Raw genomic sequence first — 12,613 nt, forward strand, 5'->3', positions numbered from 1 at the left:
GAGGGAGAACCTGTGAAGGAACTCTATGTTTGTGTCACTCTAACCTTGGTTTTATCAGCAAGCTTTGTGACAGACACTATTGGGATACACGCGCTTTTCGGGGCGTTTGTGGTAGGAATAGTAACTCCTAAAGAAGGACCATTTTGCAGAGTTTTGACAGAGAAGATAGAGGATCTGGTCTCGGGGCTTCTTCTACCGCTGTATTTTGCGGCTAGCGGTCTCAAAACTGATGTAACAACTATCAGAGGAGGGGTGTCATGGGGACTTCTAGTTCTCGTCATAATCACCACTTGTTTCGGTAAGATTTTTGGAACCGTTGGGGCCGCCATGCTCTGCAAGGTTCCTTTCAGAGAAGCCATGGCACTTGGATTCCTTATGAACACCAAAGGTTTAGTAGAGCTCATTGTTCTTAACATTGGCAAGGACCGGAAGGTATAGATTCTTGAAAGCCATGTATAAGATTTTTTTATAAGAACCCGATCGAGTGATCTAATTAATTGTTTTTTGTCGAGCAGGTGCTGAATGATCAAGCATTTGCGATCTTAGTCCTAATGGCATTGTTCACAACCTTCATTACAACTCCAATTGTGATAGCGATATACAAGCCTGCAAGAAAAGGAGCACCATACAAGCACAAAACCATCCAAAGGAAAGATCATGATTCAGAGCTACGGATACTTGCTTGCTTCCACAGTACTCGCAACATACCAACATTGATCAATCTGATTGAATCATCAAGAGGGACAGGCAAAAAAGGACGCCTCTGCGTATATGCGATGCATATGATGGAGCTTTCTGAACGGTCATCAGCAATCGCAATGGTTCACAAAGCTCGGAACAACGGGCTCCCAATCTGGAACAAGATAGAGAGATCAACAGATCAGATGGTGATTGCCTTCGAGGCTTACCAGCATCTAAGGGCTGTAGCGGTTAGACCCATGACTGCAATATCTGACCTCACTAGCATCCACAAAGACATAATCACAAGCGCCCATCAGAAACGAGTAGCGATGATACTACTTCCGTTTCACAAGCATCAGAGAGCGGATGGAACAATGGAGTCAATCGGACATGGGTTCCATGAAGTGAACAACCGGGTCTTACAACGAGCTCCTTGCTCAGTTGGGATTCTTGTAGACAGAGGACTCGGAGGACCATCCCAGGTTGTAGCCAGCGAAGTGGCTTACAAAGTTGTGGTTCCATTCTTCGGAGGCTTGGACGACAGAGAAGCTCTCGCCTACGGTATGAAAATGGTGGAGCATCCAGGAATCACACTAACCGTACTCAAATTTGTAGCTGCGAAAGGGACATTAAAGAGATTTGAGGAGAGTGCGCCCGACGAAAAGGAGAAAAAAGAAAAAGAGACTGATGAAGAGTTTGTGAGGGAGCTGATGAATGATCCAAGAGGAAATGAGTCCTTGGCCTACGAGGAAAGAGTTGTTGAGAGCAAAGACGATATCAACGCGACACTTAAGTCGATGAACAAATGCAATCTCTTCGTCGTTGGAAGAACTGCAGCTGTTGTGTCGTTGGTTCACAGTTCGGATTGTCCGGAGCTAGGACCAGTTGGCCGTTTGTTGTCTTCATCAGAGTTTTCCACCACTGCATCAGTGCTCGTCGTTCAGGGATACGATCCAGCAGCAGATACACGGCCGCTCGTTGAGGAAGATGCTAATTACGACCAGTCTTCCAAAGATATTTCAGAATTTACCGTCTGATCGGATCTAATCAGTCTATTTAATCAGCCTCCCTTGTTTTTTTTTTTTTGTCTCACGAAATATTTTGGTTTCTTTTTGGTTGGTACCTGGAGTGTCTTCGTTGTTTCTTTGTATTTTCCCCTATTACCATTAGATTATGGGCATGAAAATCAGACCTAAAATTTCGTAATAATATTTTTTCAAGTTCTTGATTTAGCTCTTCTTAATAACAAAATTGACCTTGGATTGGAAGGCGGACACTGGAGAAGCATTTATATAGCTCCTGAAAGACATTCCTTACATTAGAAGTTTAGCCATTAGCCAAACCTTTCCATACCATATGGATGAGTTTTTGTTGGCAACACACGTAATCTGGACTCTTCACATGAATCACGGTCATCAGGAAATTGGGTTGCAAGGTGACATAATGATAAGATTTCTACGTAATTTTTATAGAGATTAAAGGAAAATCTGGACTTTACACAGTCAGATTCCTACGTTACTTTCTTCTGATGAACAAATAAGGTGATTTGTTTTTTTTTTTTTTCCATTTCCGCTGTTCATCTACATGTTGCATGATTGCTCGATTATTCTAGTTTCACTATAATGGTATGCTTACATTTACATATTTGTAAATTTAAATATCTTAGTTCGATCTCATATTGAATATTAGAAATTATAGACAAACCAATGACGATTGACCAAATTATATTATCAAGCAGGGCATAAATTTTTTAGGTTATGTAAATGAACTAATTAGTAATTATATTATTTTCTTCCTTTTCCCTCTTTGCTTGATTTGCGCTGAGCTTGGAACGTAGTAGGACACACAAGCGGATAATGAAATCTATCGGTAGATTCTCCGAGATCCACTTCTTTGCAGTATCCATCCTCTCCAATGATGTAAGCTACATTGCTATCCGTATCAAATCATTTGAGGCTTTGAGCCACAAGGTTTGGCACAAGTAGGGATTCAAAACCATGAACCTAGTGTAGTCTTTAGTGATGCCTAACAATAAACCATGGCAGTGATAGATTCTAGACATATCGAGCCGATGAAACACAAATACTGTATAATGTTAGGTCAAAAATCCTCTGTGTTAGATATGTTCGGTCTGAAGATATAGAAAGGAAACGCTAACTGAAGCTGGGTCAATCGTGGGCTTTAGAGTCTAACGGACTAAACAAGCAAAGCTCTCTTAACCTTCTTTCATACAACTATTATATTTATAGTGTTACCACAACTTTGTCAATCCTATTTTTCTTAGACTCCTATCTCCTATATAATAAAACGGAAGTACACAACATTATTTTGTATACTATATAATTTTAATAAGTTGGTTACAAATAGGTTATAGATTAAGTTTTATATTATTTGTATATTCTGGACTTATTGTTTCCAAAAATCTTAAAAAGAATATTCTAAAGAATCATTTGATATCATCTAACTTACCATATTAATTTTTTAACTAAATTATTCATCAAATAAAATCTTTTGATATCTAGCTTAACATATTAATTTGTTAATTATTATTATATTTTACCTCTCATTTTTATATATGAATCTATTTTGTGAAACAAATAAATTCTCATATTATTTATTATAATTAAAAAATAGTTTTATTTTCAGATATACCATAAGTCGAATTTTTAAAAACAAATATAAATGATTCAATCTATAAAATATTCAATTTTTTTTAATATTTTTTTTTTAAAAAACAATATCTATTGAATTAAAATTTTACTAAGTAACGGGTCAAAATTTGAATATTTAAATTCAATTTCATACCTTTTTGTTGAATTTTATAATTTTATATAATATAATAAATTTTAAATAATTTATTTTGAAATATTTTTAAAATATTGAAACTTGATATTAAAGTTAGGAACTAGAAACACTCTAAATTGGTTTGTTATAGCAATGTCAATAATATGTCACTATAGTATGAAAGAATTTATAAAAACCAAGTATATTAAAAAAAAGTATAACAATATATTAAATTACTCATAATATAATAACTCGGCTTTTCAAAACCAAATTCACAAAATTATGTCTTATAATGACATTCAAGTCATGAAGTAAAATATAGATTGTTGAAATAACTTCACGTACATAAACTAATACAACATATTAAAACTTTATTTTAGAATAGAAAATATACAAAATTTTGTATAAAATAAAATTTAACCAGTGTTATAGCACGGGTACTTATCTAGAATCATTAACAATATAAAACTTACAAAAATAAGTGTCTTTTTCAAATCATCGTATTTAGCATATGATTTTATTATTTAATATTTTATCCAATTTTTTTTTTTTTAAATAATCACATAAATTATATTTTATAAAAAAATTACAATGTAAATAAAATGAATTTCAACCCGTGCTCGAGCACGGGTCTTAGTTTCTATTAAGTTTGGGTAACAAGCTCAATTGGCTGAATTTGAGTTTCTGAACAATTGTGAAATCAAATCCGGTTTAGTCAAACCGGTTAAAAACCATTATGTGTCGGCGTTAAGCTGCCGGAGCTCAGGAGAAGAAGTGAAGTAGATTCTTTAATGGCTGTCGCACCTCCCAATCTCCGAGTCACTCCCTGCGCTTGAACAATAGTTTTGTTCAAAAGTAGTGATACGGCAACAACACCATTTATTAGCTCAATAACTTTCTTAACAAAGAGCCCATTGGTTTTGTATAAGCACCCTCATATAAACCACCAACTAAACCCTGGAAATATCTTGCACGTTATAACAGTGAAAAAGACAAAGGAAATACACGAAACTGTCTAAAGTAAGAAAAAGTGACAAGGGTTTAACAGTTTTAATAGATGGGTGGTAAGTCTCCATAAGCTACTTGACCATAGGTCTTGTTTCTGTTTCCTCAAAGCTCTACGGATATTGCTGCAAAACATAGAAAAACAATCTACATGAATACTAGAACGAGCTCAAACAACATAAAGGGAATGCATTTATTTACCTCTTTAACCAATGCCTCATGCTCTTTTCTCTCTTTCCGCCTATAAAGCATTTCCTTCCCCCATTTTTCGGCCCCAAACTATGTCAAACACTCACATTAAAGCAAAGAGGCTTCATTCAAAATATATGTTACCTCGTGTTTCTGTCTACTGAAAGTTACCTGAGAAAACAGGCGCCAGAGACGTTTCAGTTCTTTCCTATGAATTTGTCTGAACCGGATATCGCCTTGAAGCATATGTTTGGCCAATGACCATGACTTCAAAAAATCAAACTCTGTTTGTACAGAGGCAACTTCAGCCATGAGAGCTTTATAAACATCACCAGAGCGCTGTGAATAAAGAAACAATTTAAAATTTCAAAGCAAATACGTACTAGACAAGTGAGTGAATATAAAAGGCAGGTTCGTATACCTCTTCTTTGATATCCTCACTCACTAACCCGATGCCACAAACGTCTCCTTTCTATCCTTCGTACTTTACTGGAACAGACATCTTTTTGAAGCACGGTTTTGACTATGGACCATGAATTAAGCAGTGTAGCTTCATATTCAGTTAATATAGAGGGAGCAGCAGATGGCAGTACTTCAAGTAGAAGGTTTTTATAGTCATCAACACAACACGGGAAACACAAAAAACTATTTACAGGACATCCGAAAACGAATCTTTACCATTTTGTTTCTCTTTAATATCCTCAGAAAGTAAGTTCATATACCTCTTGTTTATGTAAAATATGATCCGCATAGTGGCGCCAAAGAAGTTTCGTTTCGTCTTTAGACTATTTGGTGAACCGAATATCACTTTGAAGAAGTTGTTTTGCCATCTTCCATGAATTAAGCGGGGTTGTTTCGACTTCTGTTTGTACAAAACTAGCTTTGCCTGGCAATACTTTAGCCATTAGAGCTCTAAAATTATCACGACGTAGCTGTGAAACACAAGAAATCATTTAGACAAAATGTTATTTAATGAAATTTTTTTAAGCAGGGAGAATAAAACATTTACCTTTTCGTCCCGTTTGACAGTCCCAAAAAATGTAAAGCCTCTCACACCTACTCTATGGCTATAGTCATTCTGAGCCATTGACAAGGAATTACGCGGAGTTGTCTCGACCTCTGCCTGTTGAGAGGCACAACGCTGCAAAACATTAAAAAAAAGCCTACTTAGATGAAAACGGCACATAAAAGTAACTTCCTAATGCAACATTTTTATATATTAAGGGGCTGTTATTGGATGAATGTTTTGTATCCATATACAATTGGAAATAATGAAAATAAAAAATATGGATTTTGAAATAACATGTTTTATCCTTGGATTTGAATCTTTATCTATTTAAATCCATTTAAAAACATAATATGGATTTTGAAATCCAAAAAAAAATCATAACATGAATAACATGAAATTTTAACAAGAATTTATAAATCATAGAACCAATAACATATAATTTTGATAAGTATTTTAAAATAAATGATTGAACAACACATGATTTTTGTTTGGATTTCCAAATCCATTAAAACCATAGAACCAATAACCCCCTCTAAATGAGCATGTAACCTAACTTGCAACATGGAAACAATCATTTTTAAGGCATCCTTTATCTTATAAAGCACAAGTCACCTAGCCAATTAGATCATGCCACATAGATTTTTAATTTATAATTTAAACCTCATAATTTTTTTTTAAAAAAATCGTGAAAAAAGAAAATAGGAAAAAAAGAGACAAACCTGATAATTAAACAAAACTTACCCCCACAACCTTCGCAATTTTCCCAACTGCAGCTCCCCACGTTCGTCAAATTATCTTGCTTCAACTGCTCTAATGGAACAATATTAAAACGGTTTTGCTCATTATAACCTCCGAAGATTTCACCTTCTTTTTGCAACTATGATGAATCTATGATAACCAATTTTGTTCTATAAAGTATATCTGCATTTGTTTCTATCATTCCAAATCTTTTATGCCATTTCTTCTTTCCTTTACATACAAACTGAAAAATGGGCGGGCATATCACTTCTTCAACACTAGCTTGAGAGATCTCATACCATCATTATCAATTAAATTTCTCCTACATCGTTGATAAATCTCTCCATTTTTCATCAACAAATTTGAGAAACTCTTGACTACATGGATTATGATTCATCATTGGTGAATATCTCTATTTTTGGTATGTTTTCTTTTTATTTCTCAACGTTTGTATTGATATGATATCCGTCTTATTTTTCTTTCATGAATCTGTTAGTTTCCTCATTTATGTATCTTCTTGATGTGTGCGTAAGAGGAAGACGGCCGGTAGAGAATAGATGGCTAATGAAAATGAAGATTCCACTTGAGTCATGTTCTTTTCACATTCAATTGGTCAAATCCAATTATATTTAATCGATCTTACTATCCAAAAAAAACTCTTCTCTTTCTGTTATTTATATATATCCATGTTTCGTGATTTCCATTGACAATAATTTTGATTGATGTACCACATTTCACACCAAAGATAAACCTTTACAATATAGGTTTTTAAAGTTCTTCTATCATATACAGTACACATCGATGATAACACTAATTTTTGTCATTTGCTTTGCAGAAGAATAACAAGATCAATATGTAACAACAACAATGTCAGTCGTTACATTCAAATTCGTATTCTTCTCTATTAAGATAATTTTATAAGTCTTTGTTTCTTAGGTCGTAATATGGTGTGATTTCGCAAAACTTCCTTAGTTCCTTATAGTTTGGCTTATATTAGTTTGCAGTTAAACATCACATAATTTCTATATAGTTGTAAGTGTATACAAAATGAAGAAACAATTTGGACTATAGATGCATTTTTCAATATTTTCTTATTTTTCCCTGCAATTTTTTTTGTCTTTATGTATGTGATGTCTTCTTCATACTAATTGTTTTTTTTCTTTCTTTCCCTCTCGACAACTCGACAATGAGTACATCTGTTAAACTGATCTCCAGCCAGGTTCTGTACGCAACCATCTTAATATCTGAATCTACTTCTATTTGCTTTTCTTCAAAAGTTGATGTGTGATTGTTGGAAACTATACTAAAGATGGTTTTGCATTTTATTATCTAGGTGTATTATGCTTTGGTGGAAGAACAATAGAGGAAACAAGTGAAGCAGAAAAGAACGAAATAATGTCAATTTTGTCCGCGCATGGCGCAGGTGGTATACTAGTAGAATATCATTTTGAAAAAAAATTGATAGAATGAAAGAAAGAAGAACATGCACAAAACACAATAATGACATGCCACCTATGATACTGAGAATACATTTCATTTACCTCTTTGTCTATGGTTTCCATAGCAGCTTCTTGTTCATCATTTTCCAAAAGATAGTAGACTATCGCTACATTTTTATAGCTGAAAAACAAAAAAACAAAAATTATTTACAAAGTCCACCTAATGAATGAAAAAAAATTATTGAACTCACTCTATAGCTCTGCTATGAGTTCGCCTTAGGAGTCTCTTGTCTGCATAAGTTTTGGTAGCAACTCCGATGTGGAATTTGGGTTTCCCAATATCCTACAAAACAAAAAATCAATGTGTATTGTATAATGTCATACAATCAAATGAACAGAACTGTAAGACAAACAAGGAAGTAACTCACAATGTCTGTTGATTCCACATTTCCTTTGTTGTTGATATCGTCCCAAGTATTGTCATCTTTGTAAGAGGGCACATCATACATAAACAGTCAATTGGTTTCATTTTGGAGGAAACAGCCAGGTCCATATATGGGAACGAGGCGTGGGTGCAGTAGGCGATATCGATGGATGTAGTCAAGTTTTTCCCCGGTGAGCCAATGTGTTTTTGACTTATTGCAAATAGACTGCAACTTGTGATCTCCAAAAGTTAGTTTTTGAAGATTCACCACTTGTGCAACAGAAAAGCCCTAAGAACATTAAAAACAAAACCAAGATCATATAAGAAAATCATAGACAATTCCGAAAATTATTGAAATCAAACCTAACAACAATTCAGATTCACAAATTATGCCAAATAAAAAGTTAATAGAGTTTTTCCTTAACCTAAACCATAGAGAAGCCAGTGAATATACATAGAACTAGAAAACCTAGACAATTTCAAAAATTATAGAAACCCTAACAACAATTCAGATTATGCCAAGACAATTTCATCGCAAGATACATATAAACTTACAAAAAAAACTGAAGTCATATCTGATTACAATGCTTACTGCAAATTGTTGAAATCAAACCAAAGATCTCACATGCCACCGGTTTGCTGAGGATATCCAAGAGGTAAATGAACATAATTTTATCCACATGTCTTTAATCTAATTGCTTTGAAGATTTATGTCATCCGAAATATTTTTCTCTAAATTGTTTCATAGCGTTATGGTGATGATTTTAAAGCTCTACATAATTGGCAATTTGCCATAGTGAAGTTCTTGCAACAAATGTCTGTACAGATGAATTAATTAGTAATTAGAAATATACTTCAAAAATACTTGTGTAGAAGAATTAATCAGTAACTTTAATAGAGCAAAATCCTCTTTCTTTCCTTTTGTCTCTCTCTCTCACGAATTCTATTCTAGTATTTTTGAAATACATTTTCATTTTCAAAAGAACTACAATCTATGTCATTGCTTATATCCATATCCAAACAAATTTAATTAATTCTATCTATTATCCATATAACCAAACACAATTTAAATATTTGGAATATCCATATAACGTTTCACAATTAATAATATATATATTTAGAAGATTTTGTCAATATTTAAATTTATGATTCTCTTATCATCTTTGTTTGATTTTATTTTTAGTTGTTTTGAATAATCATATAATACATAAAGTTACTAAAAAATATCTGCATATATTATGATTCAAATTTAAAAACAGATATATATATATATATATATATATTAATATTACTCATTTAATATAATAAGTGTGTGTTTAACGTCTCACAATGGTTAAAATGTTTAGAGAATGATTCACAGTCATATTATAAATAAGATAAAAAATAAATATAAATCCGGATGTCTAGGAAGCTTCACCTAATACGATTCCAAATTTAAAGTTTGTATATGATTTAATTCGATTTTTAGTAGAACTTTTTAATTAATTTATCCAAGTTTAACAAAAAATTTTAAATTATGATTTTTTAAAACATATTCAGAATAACACAGACAAAGTTATATTGCATGGCGGGACGAATTTGAGTTGATATCACGTGAAATCCTCGTTTTACTATTTTTAACAACACTAAGACATATCAAATAAAACTGATCTAATTCAGATTATATTAAACAAAAATTACGAGTCTGCCAAATAAATATAGTAATTTGTTATTTCTCCTCCAACATGACAGTTGCCGTTAGAATACGGTTTACAAACTGAACCTAACTTTTTAAAAACCAAAACAAAACCAACTTACTTCTAGTTCTAATATAGTACAACTTAACCATAGCTGTGAATATCGAATCAAATAAACGAAGACTTTTCCGTATATTTTAATTTCAAGTTTATACACTTATTTACTTCATCAGCTAAGATTATATAGGTTTGGCATATATCTATCCACAATTTTGTCAAACCAAATCGATCGAACTTGTAGAGAGTAAAAAACCGGAATCTCCCAATCTTAAATTACCTCCTGAAAAGATTTGAATGCAAAAAAGGGACCACAACCGCCAATGTCACCGACAAGAGTGAAAAAAGAGGCGTAATAAATAAACTAACACATTTTCGAACAAGAGTCCATAACGTTAACATATTCACTCACACACACACATGCTGTGTAGTTCATTATTACTCTTTTCTCTCACGCTCTCTCTTCTTTCTTTAAAAAAACCTCTCACCAAACTTATTACTCATTTGACAAAAGAGAACAACACAACTCTCAACAAAAGACACAACATGAGCTACACTCTCTTTCTCCTTCTGCTCACTCTCGTCCACTCCACTTTCTCTTCATTAGCTCCTACGGACCGAGCCGCCTTGGAATCCGTCAGAGACTCTTTAACCGACATGCCCGGTTCAGCCTTCTTCTCATCCTGGGACTTCACAGTCCCTGACCCTTGTTCCTCCTTCTCAGGCCTTACTTGCTCTTCTTCTCTTGGCCGTGTCACCGGCTTATCTCTTGGCCCTAATCTCTCCGGTTCTCTCTCCCCTTCCATCTCCAATCTAACCCACTTAACCCAACTCATTCTCTACCCCGGCTCTGTCACCGGTCCTCTCCCTCCTCGGTTCGATTCCCTCCCTCTCCTTCGACTCATTTCCTTAACAAGAAACCGCTTAACCGGTCCTATACCCATTTCTTTATCATCTCTCTCAAACCTCCACACTCTTGACCTTAGCTATAACCAACTCTCAGGTTCTCTCCCTCCTTTTCTCACTACTCTTCCTCAACTCAAAGTCCTTGTTTTAGCTTCAAACCATTTCTCCAACAACCTTAACCCTGTCTCTAGCCCCTTGTTCCATTTAGACCTAAAGCTGAACCAAATCTCCGGCGAACTCCCACCCGCTTTCCCGATCACTCTCCGGTACTTATCTCTCTCCGGAAACTCAATGCAAGGCACAATCAACGCCTTGGAGCCATTAACAGAGCTGATATACATCGACCTCAGCATGAACCAGTTCACCGGTGCAATCCCTAACTCGCTCTTCAGCCTCACAATCTCAACAATGTTCCTACAACGAAACAACTTCATATCCATCGCCACCTCCAAAGCGCCGTCATTATTACCACAGGGCTCCATTGTTGATCTGAGCCATAACTCAATCTCCGGAGACTTACCTCCCGCGCTCGCCGGAGCAGAGGCTCTGTTCTTGAACAATAACCGTCTCACAGGAGACATTCCAGAGGAATACGTCAAGAGCTTAATCAATGGTACAACAAAACAGCTCTTCTTGCAACATAACTACTTCACGAGATTCCCTTGGAACTCTGGTCTCCAACTACCAGACTCTGTTTCTCTCTGTTTGTCTTATAACTGTATGGAGACGGATCCAATCGTTGGTTTGTCCACGTGTCCGATAGAAGTTGCACCTCTGCTCTCAAGACCTGCTTCACAATGTTCAAGGTTCTATAATCACAGCTCCACTGGTTAAAGATCAAGTTTTGTTTTTTTTTTTTTCTTCCAAAGAAAATGACAAGTTCCTTTTAGAAGCGTTATCAAAAAAAACAAAAGATGACATTTTTAGGAATTGAACCGTTGTGTCTCCTAGTGTTTTCTTAAAAAAATCAAAAGTTGAAAAAAAAAAAAGGTCTGTAATAGTGTGGTCCTCACGTGTAAATCAGATTGTAGTGTTTATGGGAATATATAATTTATAGATTGGTCCTTTTCTTGTTTATTTCATTTTATTATTGGGAAAGATATGCCATTTCGAGATGAAGGAAATAAAACACACCATTGGTTTTGTATGTCTCCTTATCTTCAATTGTCATTATCCTTTTAAATAAAAAAAGGTATAGACTTTTTATTCACTTCTGTGGTCTAGATAGCACTCAAAAACACTGTTTCTTTAAAATGATTGAAGATATTTGTTGTGTCCAAGCATGTTGGATATGGAAGAGTTATTAAGAACTTGTAAGAACTTAATGGTGTTGTGTTGATTTAGTTAACCATTAACAACTTAAGTGCCAAATATAATTAGCTGTTTACAGACATACCGACAAAGAATTTTAAGTAATAAAGTAGAATAAAGCTATCTGATTTGTCAGAATGTTAAAAACGAGTCCAAGTTGACTCCTTCAGAGCTTTGATTCTCGTTCCAATAATACTCCGTCCACCATCTCTCCTCTCGTAGATCTAAGAAACAGAGAAAACGAGAAAGAAAGTATGAGAAAGGGAGATCGTCAGATTGTAGAACATGAGTTGCAAGAAACTGGTTTTAGTCCAGAATCAGAGAAAGCCAAGAACAAGTATGTTGAAGAAGAAGACGAAGATGAAGAGGAAGAGGATGAATCTGTGGAGAAGAT

The 12,613-nt window shown here is 34.5% G+C and overlaps 2 protein-coding genes across 2 annotated transcripts; both read left to right on the forward strand.

Moving 5' to 3' along the window:
• LOC104765605 (cation/H(+) antiporter 19-like) lies at positions 12–1,867 on the forward strand. The gene is made up of 2 exons (XM_010489349.1): positions 12–432; positions 516–1,867. The coding sequence occupies exons 1-2, from the start codon at positions 328–330 to the stop codon at positions 1,716–1,718; spliced, it is 1,308 nt and encodes a 435-aa protein (XP_010487651.1). The 5' UTR covers positions 12–327; the 3' UTR covers positions 1,719–1,867.
• On the forward strand, positions 10,301–11,985 carry LOC104765606 (leucine-rich repeat receptor-like serine/threonine-protein kinase BAM1). The gene has a single exon (XM_010489351.2). The coding sequence runs from the start codon at positions 10,423–10,425 to the stop codon at positions 11,740–11,742; it is 1,320 nt and encodes a 439-aa protein (XP_010487653.1). The 5' UTR covers positions 10,301–10,422; the 3' UTR covers positions 11,743–11,985.

Source organism: Camelina sativa, chromosome 19, assembly GCF_000633955.1.
Source record: "Camelina sativa cultivar DH55 chromosome 19, Cs, whole genome shotgun sequence".
NCBI classification, from domain to species: Eukaryota; Viridiplantae; Streptophyta; class Magnoliopsida; order Brassicales; family Brassicaceae; genus Camelina; species Camelina sativa.

Bases quoted from the DNA above. Each gene is read 5' to 3' on its own strand.
- LOC104765605 (XM_010489349.1), top strand. From the start codon at position 328: ATGCTCTGCAAGGTTCCTTTCAGAGAAGCCATGGCACTTGGATTCCTT. The intron at 433-515 runs GTATAGATTCTT...TTTGTCGAGCAG, and splicing joins ACATTGGCAAGGACCGGAAG to GTGCTGAATGATCAAGCATT.
- LOC104765606 (XM_010489351.2), top strand. From the start codon at position 10,423: ATGCTGTGTAGTTCATTATTACTCTTTTCTCTCACGCTCTCTCTTCTT.